This window comes from Adiantum capillus-veneris, chromosome 23 (assembly GCF_014529385.1).
Source record: "Adiantum capillus-veneris isolate H3 chromosome 23, ASM1452938v2, whole genome shotgun sequence".
Classification (NCBI taxonomy): domain Eukaryota; kingdom Viridiplantae; phylum Streptophyta; class Polypodiopsida; order Polypodiales; family Pteridaceae; genus Adiantum; species Adiantum capillus-veneris.
Genome location: NC_140953.1, coordinates 116,615,502 through 116,633,909, shown reverse-complemented (window position 1 = coordinate 116,633,909; position 18,408 = coordinate 116,615,502). Strand labels below are relative to the sequence as shown.

At 45.7% G+C, this 18,408-nt stretch overlaps 1 protein-coding gene across 14 annotated transcripts in view; it reads right to left on the bottom strand.

Moving 5' to 3' along the window:
- LOC147428419 (golgin candidate 6-like) overlaps positions 1–18,408 on the bottom strand; it is an 86,453-nt gene that overhangs the window by 15,484 nt on the left and 52,561 nt on the right. For 5 of the 14 annotated variants that reach the window (XM_086497526.1, XM_086497524.1, XM_086497525.1 and 2 more), the window contains exons 2-15: positions 4,716–4,843; positions 4,591–4,643; positions 3,670–3,816; positions 3,482–3,555; positions 3,329–3,398; positions 3,201–3,254; positions 3,006–3,101; positions 2,867–2,917; positions 2,693–2,782; positions 2,462–2,575; positions 2,303–2,374; positions 1,529–1,702; positions 1,399–1,445; positions 937–985 (exon numbers count right to left, since the gene is read on the bottom strand). In XM_086497526.1, the coding sequence (XP_086353652.1) occupies positions 937–985; positions 1,399–1,445; positions 1,529–1,702; positions 2,303–2,374; positions 2,462–2,575; positions 2,693–2,782; positions 2,867–2,917; positions 3,006–3,101; positions 3,201–3,254; positions 3,329–3,398; positions 3,482–3,555; positions 3,670–3,816; positions 4,591–4,643; positions 4,716–4,779 (1,155 nt within the window). In that variant the 5' untranslated portion in view covers positions 4,780–4,843. Of the gene's footprint in view, positions 1–488; positions 713–936; positions 1,239–1,398; positions 1,446–1,528; positions 1,703–1,799; positions 1,936–2,302; positions 2,375–2,461; positions 2,576–2,692; positions 2,783–2,866; positions 2,918–3,005; positions 3,102–3,200; positions 3,255–3,328; positions 3,399–3,481; positions 3,556–3,669; positions 3,817–4,590; positions 4,644–4,715; positions 4,844–18,408 lie in introns of those variants that run through there. The other 9 variants (XM_086497521.1, XM_086497520.1, XM_086497522.1 and 6 more) reach the window with 4 other exon arrangements.

Below are 18,408 nucleotides of genomic sequence, written 5' to 3'. Positions count from 1 at the left end.
CTGCGCCCGGGCAGCTCAGCCATTCAGATACAGAAGGGGTGCCTTAGTCAGTGCCCCATACCAGAGCTTTGTTCAGTGAGATAAATGCTGGAAGCTGAAACGATTTAGTTCATTTGGAGGCGTGTCTTTGAGGAGTGCGCCGAGTCTCTAGCAATGACAATCAGAGGTTTCTGGCTATAGCTGATCCACACCCTTGGACAGCAGTATGACCAGATACAGAGCACATCAGATCAAGCCAGAGATGCCGTAAGGCTTTCATCAGATAGAGCATGGCCTCTGCTGGCAGTGGCAGCCACCTGTCTGGCTCTTCGCTCCCCCGATTCTATGACATTGCCATTGCCTAGTATTAATTTGGAAGTACCTCCCATCATTACATATGGACCCTCACTAGTGGGGTGATGTTATCTCAAATCAGCTGCAAGGACAAGTGACAGGACGACCACTAAAACATTCCCTCTATGTACACACAGTCAGGAAGACATCCTAACCTGAGACCTGAAGTAGTCCAAAAGTATATCAGGAGCCCTTGAGATAGGCCATGGTGATGCCAGTGCTCTATCAAAGCAAGCTTGACCCATTCTGCCGGCGCAAAATCTCCCACAAGCTGCATCAGGTCAAACTGCTAAATCGTAAACTTCTGGCCCAGTAGAGTCTCCTCTTGGCTCAACAAACCACTCGCTAGGAAAGAGCCATCAGACATGCCTCTCTTATGCTTCAGCCCAACACGCCAACAAGACAAACGGGTGTAAGTAAATGAAACTGTTTTCCTGTCCTCAACCAGATCTGATCTTAGCTTGGAGGTTCTCTATTTTGAAAAATGACCAATCAAAATTTTTTATACTGCTGGTTCTTTCAAATAGCAGATGGACCTAAGACAATTATAGCTTGGGTTTTGTCCACTTTTAGAACCACAAAAGAGACAGTTTTGCCACATACCTCGCAATCTTTCTTTCCCTTGCTTGTATCAAGAACATGAGGCAGCATGCTGCAATAGCAAGAGTAACAATTAAATCATTCCATTTCTCTGATAAATCATGACCTTCACACCAGCAACAAAGCACGGTTGCCACACAGTTAATCTTTGCTGAAATTTGACCAAGGATGCTTCACCAAAAATCTTTAATATTTTCATTAAGAACTCATGTTGTATTCAAATTGAGAGTAAAACTGAACAAAAACAACCAAACGCTTCACCTGACTGTTAAATAGTGCTCTAAGGAGGTGACATACATCTGTTGCTGCACAAGAACATATGTTTGGATTTCGGAAACACACAACTGACTACAGGATAATTCAGTTGCCAACAAGATTTCAGAGCTATTTCCTCAAGCATCTTGTAATGTTCAAAAACTACAGCCACAAGGGATGATGGCAAACAATGCTAGAAATAACACAAACCTTCCCAACGGCAAGTGAGCCAGGATATCTGGACCTTCTGTATTACCCTAGAGTTGAGAGTCAGACAACTGAAATTAAAATTCACACAATAAACTAACACCAGAAAGGACAACTTAGTTTACCATCTCACCTCACAAAAGCACTTGATAATATATTCAGCAGCTGCTGATTCATCCTTATCAGAATTGTGCAGCATCAAACGAAGAAAAGCATTCAGTGCTGGCTCCTCTTCTATCATTCTTTTACTAAGAATTTCCGCATTTCTTGCATGACCGCGGATAAGGTCTCCAATACGCTTCAAAGCCTACCACCCCACACACAGTCACAAGTAAAGGAGTGCTTCATTAATGCTAAGAACAAGAGTACTCAGCGTCTGTTTGTGTGAAGCAGAAATCTAAGACCTTTTGAGGATAGGGTTCAAAGGTTGCCAGCAGTAATAGCAGTCATGAAGTCCAGAGAAAGTGTGCTAGCTCTTGAGCAAGTTTGCACTAGACCTTGCCTTTTATTTTGACACCTTCCAAACATGCTACCTACAGTCTTTAAAGTAATAAATCTTCAAACATGCTTGATGACTATTGTTGATGGTCTATGGGCAGTTTCAATTGTCACGGTGCTTTTCAAGAAAGTGGTGTAACATTCTCTCGTATATGGATTCAACAGAAACCACCGCAACAAATCATAGGCATTTGTCAGCAAAGGCTCGTGACATGAGATCAGCAGATATAAATAGATGCGAAAGAGCAATCATTGCTTGTGAGAAAAAAACAGAAAGGAATGGTTTGCCCACCCTAATTGTAAAGACTTATTCACAAGGAAGTACGCACAACATAGTGTTCCATGCTTTTTACTTTAAGAAAATCACAAATCACAGAATTAAGGAACAATCAATCTTTTTCAAGCTTACCACACAACGAACAGCAACAGCTGGCACTCTTCCCTCTATAGAAAGGATAAGAAGATAATCTAGCACATTGTTCTGCAACATAGCAACTCCAGGTATTACAGCAAATATAGTATAAAGTCGAGCAATCTGCAGATACAGACTGAGAACGCATCTGAGTACCTGCATTAAAACTGTCTGGTTGGCAATAGCGTTAGCATCCTCCGCAAGTTCCTTTGCTGGATCTCGAGCAAGAAGTAAGGTCACGGTTTCCAAGATGCACAAAAGGTTTTTTGTCTGTCAATCACCTACTCTTAGTCCAAGTCAAAGCAATGATTCCATAAGACACCACAGAAAGTTCTTTTTTGGCACACCACACCTATCAAATGCAATTTATCAGGTAACACTATTTACCTTTTGCTGTGAAAAGGAAAGACTGCTGCTTTTTCTAGGCTTCAAAAGCAATGCAACAGGCTGAAAACCAAGCGTCTCCCTAAGAAAATTCTGCTATCATGACCGGATCAGCAATCGCAGGTAAATTAGGCTGGTTTTGTAGATGTCAAAGGTGTACACTAGTAAATAACATGCCTGATTTGGTGGACTGCCTCTTAAGATATTGTTCAGCAAGTCCAAACAATCCTGAATTATTGAAGGTCATATTTTGAAAGCATATAAGGAAGCAAAATTAAGAAGACAGCACTCATCTGTATTGGTAAATATTTTCCACCTGAACAACAATTCCTCCATCACACCCACCCTCTTCGACAATGATGTTGAACAGCTTCTCAAACACACCTTCAAACACAGCTATTTTTTGGATTTCCTGTGAAGATGCAAACAAATAACTCTTCTAACTGCAATGGGAACTGTTTCAATTTGAAAGATACAAGAGGTGTGCCTGATCAGTGCAATATACGAGTACCTCAGCTGATCTTGTCAAGAATGTAAGCAGCAACAATGCTTCATTCCGAATCACCTGTAAAACCCAATGTCACCTACAGAAAATATCAAATTCTAGCACAATCAACAGTCGTTACAGAACCATCTTACTTCTCGATCTTGCATCATGTCCATTAGTCGTGTAAGTCCTTGTGGAGTTGCCAAAACAGCCTCCTGCAGCCTTCCAAAGGCACGTAATCTTTAGAACTTGGATCAGCAATAACGAACAGTTTTAGGAACAGAAGCATCAACAACTTCACTAACCTGACTGAAGAGTTTCTAGACAGCATAATTAGCAAACAAAGTGTACGGTACCGTACAAAGAAATCCTCCACATCCTGGAAAAACAAAGTACTATCAGCATTAAACTGATGCACCTGCATAAAAGTGAAAATGGACTTAGACCTTCAAAAATGCCTCCAACAATAAAGAGGTAGCTTAGATGTTCTCACAAGCAGGCTCAGCAATAAAGAGGCACTTCCTTCTTCTCTTGCAAGCAACTCAGAATTAAGCATGCCCAGCTCAACAGGACCCTTGTTTCCATGAGAGTTTCCTTCCGAACCTAAAGCACTGAGGAGTGTTTCCAGCATCCCTCTCACCTACAAATATCATGGCATGCCTTTCAGCAACAAACTCGGATAACACAGAAGCCAGAGTTGTGCCCAACATTCTACATTCAGTACCATACAGATGCATCCACTATCAGTTTTTCAAAACACAGGCAATCGTAATGTACAGCCTCTTTCAGAAACTATCATATATATGTCTATCCTTTCTAAAACCTTCAATGCATTCTGGAATGCCCTTCAAGTCTACTTTTTTGGCACAAAAAAATTCGTGCACTGTCAGAAAGACCTTAATATCCATTATTCTGGCTATGTAACCAAACCTTGGATGTTAGCAGCAAAGAGAGAAAATCTATAAGCATTTTCCAGGGCTAAGTGACCTGAACAAGACACAGCTCCTCATAAATTACTGTTTTTCCGCATTGAGCTCAGAAATTAGAACGAAAATTGATATAATCATTGGAGCCAATTAGATTATATCAGCAAGAAAGTAAAAACTGTCGACACTGATGTAAAAGCCTATTCACTGCCCTAGTATAGAGTACAAACTTCAAGCCCGTAGAAAGTGTTCAACACAATAAGTGATGATCCACATAGCTAAATCAAGTATTCAGCTTTTATGACACCTGCAGAAGATTCGCAGCTTGCATTTTATTAAGCTCTTGAAAGTGTCCAAGACCAATAGTAGCTAATCTACTTACCTAAAGACAAGTGAAGGGCACACAACCCAATTTCTCTAACAACTGCTGAATTGTATACCAAACACATAAAAAAACCTGGAACTCAAGGATAATAATAGCTTCCAACCAGGTCTAAATTGCCGCGTTCCTCCCTTAGAACTGATAGAATAATTGGTAGTCCTGGGGAGGAAAAACGATGAAATCAGATCTTAATAGTTGGTAAGCTCATTACATGGTTGCTGCAAACTCTACCTGTTGCACCTAAAGCTAGCTGTGCAGAGTGACTCTCCGCTACAACATCTTGAAGCTCTTCCATTGCATGACAGCGATCTTCAGCCAGGACTCCATTCTTTATACGCTCTAGAAGTCTCTCCACAGCACTGACAAAAATAGCAAAAGAAAATAGTTACATCCTTCCAACCTTTAAGCCACATGTCAACCAAAATACTCTTGGTAAAGAAGACGTGAGGCTTTCTCTTGGTTTGTCAATTTTAGGTTAGCCTTTTGGTGATGGTGGAGGAGGAGTGTTTGAAGGGGGGGGGGGGGGCGGCGGGGGGGGGGGGGGGGGGGGGGCTCCCCTTAAGAGAGTTAAACTGCTTTGAAAACCCATGGAAATGGAGAGATGAAGAGGAATCTTAGTATCTTCTGAATAAAGGGCACTGTCAACCAATTGAACAGAAAACGCAACCAGCAATAGCTAGTAAGCAGCTGACGAAGCAGCCTATAAGGTGCAGCGGAATGAATGTTTGCGCTTTGCTCAAGATGAGTGCTCCGAACTGTGCTCAAGGTTCCTTCTGTTCGTATGGAAGGTAGAGCCTTCCGTTCTTAATGAGAGAGTGCAATGAACACAAACAAAGTGAATGGACACTGCGCGTGAAAGTGCACGAGACTGAGAGATAGAGAGAGAAGACAATACGACACCAGAGACGTTGTAAAACCCTCCTCCGAAGGCCCCACTCTCAAAGGCGAGAGTGGTCTACTATTGATTTGCACAATCTGGTACAAGATGCTGATGCAAATCTAAATGGGGCTATGTCAATGTCGACGGTGTGGACAACGAGGACGAGACTATGGCTGAAAACTGAATGCTTGGGATGCTTCTTGTCGCTGAATTTGCTGATGCAAAACACTGATTTTCTGAGACTGAAAACGCTGGTTTTCTGAGGCTGAAAACGCTGGTTTTCTGAGGCTGAAAACGTTGGTCTACTGAAGCTGAAAACGCTGGTTTTCTAAGGCTAAAAACGTTGGTTTTCTGACGATGAGGCTGATGCTGAAAACGCCAGGGTGCTGGAGTCTATGGCGATATCGCTAGGGTGCTGGAGGTCTTGCTTGGAGGAAAATCGCCACCAATAAAGGGGGAGTCTTGCTTGAGAGAGAGAGGGGGAACCTGCTGCCCTTGGCCTGTGCTCTCCTTGCTCTTCTGCCAAATAGTGCTAGCCTAGGTTTGCTTATATATTATCTTACCCAAATTGCCCTACTCAGTTCCCAACAAAATTCACTTAAAATAATAAGTGAAAAATGTCCAAAATAGGGAAAATAGGTTAAATGCATTGAAAAATTCCCCTGAAGGATTCTAATGGGAATGCTTATGATTATGCTGTGTGCAACCGGAGGATATGCATCTACTCTAAGTGCCTGGGCATGCGCGGTCTGCGAACAGACTCACAAAAGTGCCAGAACACTTCCTAAGCTAGACTGACTAGACTGACTGAACCCTTGTCATGTTGTAGCTTGTCCACGGACACATAGGGTTGGATGTGTCACGTGACATCCCCTCCTTTTTAAAGTGAGGTATTGGTACCGAACTGTATGGCGTCGAGGGAGATCGCCAATAGCATCCGGAATCCTGGAAGGGACTCTTCGTCGGCCCACTCTGATGTGTGGGTCGTGTGGTACTTGAACTTCATAAAGGTCTGCAACGCTTGCTTCTTTGGGCCGCGCCGAAAGCGACACAAAGTCTTCTGTGGCTCCTTCAATGCTTCAACTTCGTCTAGAGTCATGCTTCTTCCGTCTTCAAGAATCTCCACGGCTAAAAATTCCTGAAACCATTTCCAACACAAAAACATGAACACACCCATTCCATGTAAAGTGAGTGGGAAAAATCTTGTCTTCCTCAAAGACTGTGCATGCAATGTAGATGAACAAAGAGACGGAGTGCTAAACCGTTCACCACACACACGCAAACAATGAAATCGAATCTTGTCTTTCATCCAAATCAATCAACTCTGGCAATTCACAATGGAAATGCCCATGCTTGGTGCACATACTTTCATGTGCTCTTTCTACGACCGTGTCGTGCCAAGGAAGAGACATGAAATGGGACTTCCTTGAATGCATACCTTTCAGCTTTTCATGAACAATCCGCATACATTCCTGCTCATTCATGAGTGAAACGTGCTCAACGTACAATATGTCATGCCTAGGAAAAGGGATCACATAAAGACGTTGACGAAAATACAAGAAACAATCACGAATGAAACACTTGAACAATGCGTGCTGACGAATCATTCGAACACATAGTACTTCCTGTAAGGGTTCTTTGGACCTAAGCTAGAGAGCCAAGATCGGTTCTTCCTAATTGATCGAATCTTCCAGTGGCGGTTCTTTGGACCTAGGCTCGAGAGCCAAGATCGGTGCTTCGTGATTGATTGTCTCTGTAATGAGATTAGTTGCACTAGAAAAAGTATCCACTAAATCATCCTTCTTGTGAACAATCACATCTTCTTCACGCAAATCATCATGCTTGTGAGAAATCACATCTTGATCATGCAAATCATCATGCTTGTCATTGTCATCCGAATCATCATACTCATCATTATCATTCAAATCATCATGCTTATCATCATGCAAATCCTGTGTGTCATGCTTTGGAGAAGAAGAGACTGAGAGAGTCTCCTTCTCCTGAATCCGTTCAATCTTCACCTGCACATTAGCAATGAGAGATGGAGAATGAACAACTTGCTCTCCACGAATGACAATGGGAGAGTCACTTTTGGCATTGAAAGTGAACATATTTTCCGCCCAATCAATGAGAGGGTTATGCTCACGAAACCATCGAATGTCCAAAATCATATCACATCCTCAGAGAGGAGAGACAAAAAAGTTTTCTACGGAAAGCAGCTTGTTGAACTGTAAACAACACATCAAGGCACTCTTTTGTGATGAGAGAGTCCATACCGGGAGCAAAGCCAGAGACCTCGGGAGGAGATTTCTGACTAACCTCTAGGCGGGCTCTCTCAACAAGAGAGGGAATGATCACATCATGCATACTGCCTGGGTCAAACATTATGACACAACGTTGCCCCGTCATATGACCATAACATTTAATGAGAGACTCATCAAAGGGAGGGTCAGGAGAAACTTGGGGCACACTCGTGTTGTCATTGATTGCATTGACACAAGAAGTGGGTTCTATGGACTTTTTAGATTCATTAGAGTCAAGCTTAGGACATGTTCTTTTTATGTGACCCTTAATGTGACAATGAAAACAACGACCTTCCTTAGAATAAATGCTTTGCTCTTCTAACGTGATGTATCCTCCTAGAATTCCTTGTGCTACCTTTTCATTTGGAGTGAGCTTAGGTTTAGCAATTGTGTTAGCCTTACCCTTAGGTTCATTGGAAGAGTTCTTTTCTGAGAGACTATTGGAAGATTGGTTAGAAGAGTTACCTTTCTTACCATTCTTACCGTTCTTACCGTTCTGAGGGTTCTGAGAAGTCTAAGAGATACTTGTCGAAGTCTGTTTCTCCTTAGGCTTTTCCTTGTTGTGCTTCATCTCTTGGGAGAGAGCAATCGCCACCGCCTTGTTGAGATCCGTAGGGTCAAAGACTTCTACATAAACTTGATATATTCATCTAACCCAAAAAGGAAAGCTTCTTTGCGCTCATGATCCGATTTGCGTAATTGAGTGCCGAGCTGCAAAACACGGTTAGAAAAAGACATGATTGGCATACCATGTTGCTTGAGATTGCGCCAATCTTCTTTCAATCGTGCGAGGTACTGAGGTGGCATAAACCGCGCCTTGAGCTTGTCTTGGAAATCAGTCCAATTGAAGGAAAGGGGCGTGAATTCGTCGGCTTCCTCTAGGTGCGCGGCTAACTGTGCCTCTTGCCATGCGTGGTACCAATTGATGGCATCACCGGCAAGGTACATAGTTGCCATCAAAACTTTGCTATTTCCTGTCTTCTTAGTTGTCGCAAAATAAGCATTAAATTGATGCAACCAAGAATGAATAACCGTGGCATCCATCTTGCCATCATACTTACTGAACTGGATCTTCTCCGTGATTGGGTTGTTGGAGTCTGAATCTCGGCTTGCGCCACTTGATGAACTACCAACATCTTTGGCTGGTTCGGACTTCGAAGCGAGAACATGTCGGACCAACTCTTGCATGCGTTGTTCACTCTGTACTGCACGCTCGACCTATCGTTCTTCAGCCGCCAAGCGCGCTTGATCACGCTCACGCTCCAAGGCGTCCTGTCGTTCTGCTTTTCTTTCTAGTTGTGCCATCGCAATGCGAGTCGTTTCTTGTTGTTGTGCCATCATCTCCATCATCGACTTGACCATCGCCTCCATAGGATTTGGTACAACTCGTGGCGTGGATGGGGAAGGGGGAGGGTTCGGGAAAACCTCTTGATGGGGAAAACTCTTCTTCGCCACTCCCATGCTCACCACCTCCATGTGAAGTATCCATTCTGCTTCGGGTGATGACCATGCACTGTGATCTTTGATTCTTAAGTTCACAAGGAACTTAGGTTCTTGTGGGTCTTTGATTCTTGGGTTCTTGAGGGTCTTGAGTTCTTGAGGTTCTTGAGGGTCTTGAGTTCTTGAGGTTCTTGAGGATCTTCTTTTGCTTGTAATTTGTGTTAGAGAAGGATCTTCTCTTCACCCGAGTTCTGCTCTTTTTCGCAGGTGCATCCCTTGGCGGCCTTGCGCTCACACCAAGGTTGCTTTTTCCCGCCTCACGTCTTTTGGCCGGCCGCTAAGTGCACAGTCCGCTCTCAATGAGTGAAAAGAGGCGCAAGGGGAGGCTAGACAAGCCCTTCTTTCCTGGGATTCCTGTCACTCTTCAAAAACACGATTAGGAATCGACACGCCCAAGTGAACTTGGGTTCGTGCGACCTCAACAAGCAAAAAAAAATTCTTGTGATTCTTGTGGTTCTTTCCTCAAGTGATACAGAACACTGCCCAAAGCTCTGATACCAATGTAAGGTGCAGCAAAATGAATGTTTGACCTTTGCTCAAGATGAGTGCTCCGAACTGTGCTCAAGGCTCCTTTTGTTCTTATGGAAGGGAGAGCCTTCCGTTCTTAATGAGAGAGTGCAATGAACACAAAGTGAATGGATACTGCGCGTCAAAGTGCATGAGACTGAGAGATGGAGAGAGAAGAGAATACGACACCAAAGACGTAAAACCCTCCTCCGAAGGCCCCACTCTTGATGGCGAGAGTGGTCTACTATTGATTGCACAATCTGGTACAAGATGCTGATGCATATCTAAATGGGGCTATGTCGATGTCGATGGTGTGGACAACGAGGACGAGACTATGGCTAAAAATTGAATGCTTCGGATGCTTCTTGTCGCTGAATTTGCTGATGCAAAATGCTGGTTTTATGAGGCTGAAAACGTGGGTCTATTGAAGCTGAAAACGCTGGTTTTCTGAAGCTGAAAACGCTAGTCTACGGAAGCTGAAACCACTGGTTTTCTAAGGCTAAAAACGCTGGTTTTCTGACGATGAGGCTGATGCTGAAAACGCCAGGGTGCTGGAGTCTATGGCGATGATGCTATTGCTGAAAACGCTAGGGTGTTGAAGGTCTTGCTTGGAGGAAAATTGCCACCAATAAAGGGGGAGTCTTGCTTGAGAGAGAGAGGACGAACCTGCTGCCCTTGGCCTGTGTTCTCCTTGCTCTTCTGCCAAATAGTGCTATCCTAGGTTTGCTTATATATTATCTTACCCAAATTTCCCTACTCAGTTCCCAACAAAAGTCACTTAAAATAATAAGTGAAAAATGTCAAAAATAGGAAAAATAGGTTAAATGCACTGGAAAATTCCCTTGAAGGATTCTGATGGATTCTTATGGGAATGCTTATGATCATGCTGTGTGCAACCGGAGGATATGCATCTACTATAAGTGCCTGGGCATGCACGGTCTGCGAACAGACTCACAAAAGTGCCAGAACACTTCCTAAGCTAGACTGACTGGACTGACTGAACCCTTGTCATGTTGTAGCTTGTCCACGGACACATAGGGTTGGAAGTGTCACATGACACAGCCCCATATTTGCGAGCCACCAAGAAGAGCCACACTCCACAGCTGAAGTCAAGGATGGTATTCCAGATCGACCACGGAAGAGCATAGCTATGGATTTTGTGTTCAAACTCCTGGAGACTCAAGGTGAGGATGATGGTATCTAAACTATTGCGGATAGGTCCAATAAAAGGCTCGCATTCTACCAATGAACAAGACAATGAAGTCCGATCATTAGAAAAAATTGTTCATAACGCACATTTTTCAGCTCATCTAGCGTGGGCGATATGATACTTTTTGTTAGCTGCTTTTGGACCTGGAGGCATCTAGGGTGGGGTATGTATGACTATTGCGGATTCTTTGCAACAGGCCATTGTGGCTAGAGGGATTATTGTGCCAGGCAGGGTTCAGTGGATTACTATGGAGGTTCAGGGTTGCCTTGTGGGCTTCCTGAACATCTATGCGCCCAATGTGGCGAGTGCTCGAGTAGAGTTTTGGTCACAAATAGTTGAGTCTTTGCCATAGGCAAAACACTGGTGCATAGGGGGGGACTTCAACATGTTGGAGGACCCTTCTGACAGGATTGGTGGTAACCATGCTACTCTGCATGGAGTTGAGCTGGCAGCTTGGGAGAGGTTTTTGTATGACTCTGAGGGTCTCGGATGTTTGGTAGCATTCTAGTTTTGTGAGGCCCCCAGACAGCCTTGCCTTCTCTCGTTCGGACCGCAGATTGGGAGGAGTGAATCTATCGCGGATAGATCGCTTCTACACTAGTGACCATTTCAGTGACTTGGGAGGGAAAGTTGGCATTCTGGCAGGACTTCCTTCTAGGACCATGCACCAGTGATCCTCACAGTGGCAGACAGGCAAAGGAGCGGGAGCACGATGCTTCACATCCCAGAGAGGGTCTTGCTGGACTCTGCACTCAGAGAGCAAGTAGAGGCTCTCTGGACAAAGAGCTTGGACAGGCAGGATTCTCCTGCTGACAGAGTGGCCTCAGGACTAGCTTAGATTAGTCGTTTCTTTCTCCAAGAGTCTTTGGCTCGCCGGTTTGCAGCGAGAGAGGAGGAGGAGCGTCTCAGACGCGGCATTGCTTCGTTGCAGAGGATGCACGAGAAGCATCCAGACAGTCCTTGGTTGGAGGAGCAGCTACAACAGGCTTGCCAGAAGCTTGTTAGCACAAAGGAGCGGCGACATGAGTTTGCTTTCCATCGACAGGCATCTCAGTGGACGACAGAGTGACTAGTGCTTTCTTCGAGGCAGTGGGACCTCGGCATTCGCATGCCAAGGTCAGTCAGTTGAGGAGGCCCGACGGGTCAGTTGCTTCTGAGCCCAAGGATATGCGTGCAGTTGCTACTGACTTTTACGGTGAGTTACTGTCTGCAGAGCCTCAGTCAGAGCGTCAGGATGCATGCAGGGAGCAGGTGTGGGCACAGATGCCTTGCCTTGTGACAGAGGAGATGCGTCAGAGGCTTGAGCTGCCACTTCAGCTTGAGGAGCTGCACACGGCTCTTAGGGCCCTCCCCCGTGGTAGCTGTCCAGGTGAGGATGGGTTGACTTCTTGGAGTACTGGGACTTGCTTGGCCCAGATCTCTGTAGTGCTTTTCAGTACATTTTGCACACAAGAGTGATGCCTGACAGCATGAGTGAGGGCTTGATCTACCACATTCCCAAGGAGGGTGGCTCCTTGGATGAGATTCGACAGTGGCGCCCCATCACCATCCTCAACTCAACCTACAAAATTCTTGCCAAGGCTCTGAGCTTGAGGACCCAACCACTTCTAGAGAGCCTTATACATGGGACTTAGACAAGTTTTGTTAAGGAACGCAGTATCCTTAACAACATCTTTACTTTTTGGGAGGCTTCTGCCCTAGCGCGGCCCCGTGGTGAGGACCTGGTGATTCTTCTTCTCGATTTTGAGAAGGCATACGACAAAGTTGACTGGGACTTTCTAGAGGGCACTCTACGCAGGATGGGCTTCTTAGATGCTTGGATCAGAGGGGTGTCAGCTTTGTACAGACAAGCTCACAGTCAGGTACTTTTGGTAGGAGGTAGAGGTGATTGCTTCATGCTCACACGTTCGGTCAGACAGGGCTGTTCTCTTGCCCCCTTCCTCTTTTGGTTCTATGCGGAGGCGATGAGCAGGTTTTTGGTGTCGCAGCAGGTTGGTCTACGGGGCTTAGCACTCCCTATTCGAGGAGATGAGCTACTGGACGCTCAGTTTGCCGACGACTCAGCCTTGTACTTAGATGGCCAGGAGGCCAACCTTCACAGGTGTGAGCAGGCTCTGGAGACCTTCTGTTGTGCATCGGGCGCACTCATCAATTGGAGAAAGACAGTGGCTTTCTCGGTTGGTAGTGTTCTTGTGCCCGATTGGATGCCAGGAGAGGGTTTTAGGTGGATCCCCCCAGGGACTGCAGTTCGGTACTTCGGCAACCAGGTTGGTTTGGACTTGTCTCCCGAACAGCAGATTGCTCCCCTCCTTCTGTCTATCAGGAGGAAGTCGTTACACTGGAGCTCAGCACGACTTTCTTTGGCTGGCAGAGTAGTAGTGGCCAACCAAGTATTGTTGGCGACTATGTGGTACATCACTTCTTGTTGGATCTTCTCGAGTTCTTGTATCAGCCAAGTAGAGAGGCTGATCAGGAACTTCCTTTGGTCAAGACGTGACACTCAGATAGCCCGAGCCAAAGTGGCTTGGCAGGTCATCACTCCTTCTTGTTCACAGGGAGGGCTTGGGATCATTGACCCAGCACAGCAGAGCAGAGCCCTTCTTGGGAAGTTCATAGTCAGAGGACTTCTTCCAGGTGAGGAGCCCTAGAAGGAGTTCTTGCTACATCGGCTTCGTGCTAGGGTGCCTCAGGCTGGAGGCCCCTGGCGACCTTCGACCAGATGGATCTTCACAGAGATGCGCAGAGTTGGTTTGAGCAGGAGAATGGAGGACCGCTTTGCTGTGAGTTTGCTTTGATCTTGGGAGCTCTTGCGGCGAGGCCTGAAGCAGCGGCAGCCTACTTGCACGGAGAAGTGCCTACGGCAACCCCTTGTTTGGAACCCCATGGTTAGCACTCAAAGAGGCCACTTGGTTGGTAGTCGGCCTCTTGTTTCCTGGGGTCCCATGGCAGTGGGTCCAGCGTGCTCTTTAGGTGACTGGTTAGAGTTTTTAGGCTTGTCAGAGGAGGTGCAGGGTTTCCAGCTACAGGGCATGAGACGGGTGCAGAGCATGTGCCAGGACATCTCAGAGGCAGTTCCAGCTGAGTGGCTCACACCTCTCGAGCCAGGAGCACCTAGGTGGATGGGAGCCTTCACACGATTGGAGGTTCTCATCTCAATCCGGGCCTGCTCTCAATCGACTCCCTCTGCATCTAGAGATGCGGGCTGGGATCACAACGAAGATTCAGGCAGAGAGTATGGCCCGCCTTGGCCTACTCAGGCGGAGCAAAGAGAGATGGAGCGTCGTCAATTGATTGGCGATGCAACAAAGATGATGCTCAATTTTGCCAAGGACCCGAAGATGGCAAAATATATGAACCAGACCTCTTTGGAAGAGGTACAGATGGAGTGGCAGAGAACCACAACACCACTCCCGAAACCCGCTCTCAAGACACCTTCTGCCTCCAAGAAATATACGGAGAAGGAACTGGAGAACGTGGTTGATGCACGGATTGCTCAGCTTTTCGACGTGCAAAAGAAGGACAAAAAGCACGGCAAAAAGCAGAAGAAAGGCATTGACTTCCCGGGATATTTGGGTCGTCGGTCGACATTTGACAAGGCAAAGAAATTGAAGAAGCGCGTCAAGTTTGAAGACCTACCCAGTTCTTCTTCATCTTCTTCCGACAGTTCTTCTAGCTCCTCGGATTAGAGCGAAGAAGATAGAAAAAGCAAAAAGCGAAGCAAGACACAAAGCTTCGGAAAGGGCAAGAAAAAGGCAAAGAAGGCTACATCTCGCCCAGAGACTCACAGTTCTACTGAGGACTCGTCTACAGACAGCTCAGATTCCGATGACGGAAAGTTTTATGCGAACAAGAAGAATTTTTACAAAGCCAACCAGTATGACTTTCTCGAAGATAAAAGCAAGAAAGTCCGAGAGTTTAAGGAAGGTGGCCACTCGATCAAGTTTGATACTTTTCAGGATACTCAGATGCTTCGAAGGCTTTGTCTTTTATACAGCAGTTTGACATCCCTTTCGCGGGAGGACGCTATTCAGAGCACTCCAAGATTCGGAGAGCTGCCTCTTATTTTAAGGGGAATGCTCGCACTTGGTGGTCCACGCTTCTATTAAGCAAGACTGTGCCAATTACATGGCTGAAATTCAAGAGGCTTTTTGTTTCTTCTTGGTTGACTCGAGAGTTTGAGCGAGATATACGAGCTGCTTGGAACCATCTCCGGATGACCAAGAGCGATACAGTGAATTCTTACTGTGAAAGATTTTGGAACTCTTTTCTACCTGCCTCTTCATTCAAGAAGATCTCGTTCAGAGAACAGATTGAGCGGTTTACATTGGGTCTACCTACAGAGATCCGAGACCACTGCTTGGAACAGAAGTCAGCTTCTATTCAGGAGTTGATGAGTCATGCAAAGCGGGGCTTTGCAATTCACTCTGGCAGTCTGACCTACCCCACAGATCAGGTCACGACACAACGAACCGGACAGACTTCTGGGAATGAAAGTAGAAAAAGAAAGAGCAAGCCAGAGAAAAAGGATACACAACCCAAGCTTACTCCTGAGGAGAGAGCTCGCTTCATCAGAGAGTGGAAGTGCTTTGGATGCGGGGAACATGGACATATCTCCGCGAAGTGCCCTGATAAGGCACAGAAAGAACAGAATGATAAAGACGACGACAGGTCTGAGAGTTCAACAGCAGCTGAGGACCGTGTACGAAAAGGCAAGATGAAAACAGGACTGGTTCCAGATTGTGTGGGTACTGATCTCGACACCATGGATGAGAGTACAGAACTTTGCCGAGCTTGGGGCAAAGTGAAAGATCAAGAGGCCCTGATTTTCTTTGATGGAGGAGCCAAGGCCAACTTCATTTCACCGGAATTGGCGGCGCGGCTCGAGATTACTCCCGATCGGATGGGACCACTTGCAGAGGCAGTTCTAGCGGCACCCGGCAGGGACGTAGCCATTACACCTGTCATTGGCAAACTTCGGTTGCATTGTCAGGGGTATTTGGGGCATGAGGACTTCTTCATAATGCCTTTGGAGGGTTGTGATGTTCTCTTAGGGATTCCCTGGTACCACAAGAACAACGCCGTGGTCGATTATCGGGCGAGAAAAGGGCAGAACAATTGTACTTGATATTAAACTGAAGGGCGAGTCTGTCCTTATTATATCGGCTTCGGCCATTTCAAAATTAATGAAATCCAGTCTGTTTGTTTACTCGATCTTTATGAAAGAGTTGAGTGATGATGATAGGACAAATATGTCTAAACTTGATAAAGAACGCCAAGATTTTCTACACTCTCACGCCGATTGCTTCTCAGAAGGCCTGCCAGGAGAGTTACCACCTACTCGTCCTGAAGATCATACCATTGATCTGATACCTGGTAGTACACCACCGAACCGGCCACCCTACCGTGTGAGCCGAGCACAGAATGAAGAGATTATGAACCAAGTGAAAGACCTCTTGGAAAAGGGTCTTGTCCAGCCTAGTACTTCACCGTATTGCTCTCCAGTATTGTTGGTTTTGAAGAAAGACGGATCTTGGAGAATGTGCATCGATTATAGAGCTCTCAACAAAATCACCATCAATAACAGATTTCCGATTCCTAGGATCGATGATATACTCGACAGGTTACAGGGATCTTCATGCTTTAGCAGGATTGACTTGAAGAGTGGATATCATCATATCAGAATAGCACCGGGAGACGTCTACAAGACAGCTTTTCGGACGACTTTTGGGTTATTTGAGTTTTTGGTGATGCCTTTTGGCTTAACCAATGCTCCTGCGACATTTAACCGGATGATGGATAGGATTTTTAGAGAGTACAGGCTATTTGTTGGCACTTTCTTTGACGACATCATTGTTTTCTCCAAGAATGAGGCAGAACACAGAGATCATCTGCTTCAGGTCTTTCAGGCATTACGAGATCACAAGTTAGTGATTAATGCAAAGAAAAGTGAATTTTTCCTACCAGAGATACACTTTTTGGGACACATTGTGTCAGCCGCAGGAGTGCAAATGGATCCGGCCAAGATATAGACTATCCGTAATTGGCCTGACTTGAAGAATGTCCATGAAGTTAAAAGCTTCTTGGGACTGTGTTCGTACTACAGGCGGTTCATACGAAAGTTTGCAGAGGTTGCTTCCCCTTTGCATATCTTGACACAGAAAGGAGTACCTTTTTCGTGGGGACCCCCAGAGGTGACTGCCTTTCAGACGTTGAAAGAGAAATTGACTACGGGACCTATTTTGACTTTGCCGGACTTGCAGAAGTCATTTGAAGTATTTTGTGATGCTTGTGGTCGTAGTCTGGGTGCGGTCTTGATGCAAGAAGGCCATGTCATGGCTTACGAGAGCCGTTTGTTCTCTAGGCCGGAGATGACAGCACAGATCTATGAGAAAGAGCTTTTGGCGGTTATCCATGCTCTTACTCAGTGGCGGCATTACCTACTCGAGGCGGATTTTACTGTCTTTACAGACCATCAGAGTTGGCGCTACTTCTTGTCATAGAAGCAACTTTCGGAAAAGCAGATGCGGTGGACGAACATCTTGTCATAGTTCCACTTCCAGATTGTCCATGTGCAGGGACAGAAGAATGTGGTGGAAGATGCTTTGTCTCGGAAACCGTTGGTTTTGGCTATTTCCGCGATACATCATAGGAGCTTCGAGGATATGGTCAATCAGTATGCCGCAGATACAGATTTTGCAGATATTTTCACACGGATACGGGATGGGGAGATAGTAGCTGGATACTCCCTTCGGGAAGGCTACTTGATGAAAAAGACTATGTTGTGCGTTACACAACCGTTGAGGGAAAAGGTTATGACTGAATGCCATTGTCCACCTTTTACGGGTCACCGCGGCATTGCTACCACCATGAAAGGGGTAGAGAGATATTTCTTTTGGCCGAGACTCAAGAAAGATGTGGAAGAGTTTGTGCGTAGTTGCTTGGTATGCCAGAAGTTCAAGTTTAACAGGCATAAAGCACAGGGATTGTTACAGCCTTTACCCATACCCACCCGCCCCTGGAAAAGTATAGCGATGGATTTCATTTTTGATCTCCCGAGAACACAGAGTGGTCACGATGGTATCTGAACTGTTATTGACAGATTTAGCAAACAGGCTCATTTCATTCCAGTGAAGAAAACAGTCAAGCCGGATCACTTAGTGAGACTGTTTGTGGCCCAGATTTTCAAATTACATGGCATGCCTGAGACAATTGTCTCCGACAGAGACCCCAGATTTACGAGTTTGTTTTGGAAGGCAATTTGGGAGAACATTGGCACGCGGTTGCAGTTCTCGTCATCGTTCCACCCGCAGACTGATGGGCAATCCGAGATTGCCAATTCAGTGGTTCTAGATTTATTGAAGTCTTATATCTCAGATCAGAAGACTCAATGGAAAAGATATTTACCTTTGGTGGAATTTGCCTACAATAACACGATACACTCGTCGACAGGGAAGGCGCCATTTGAGATTGTTGAAGGTGCTGCAAAGGTTCCACCCTTCCTGAGCACGAAAGATAAGATCTTTG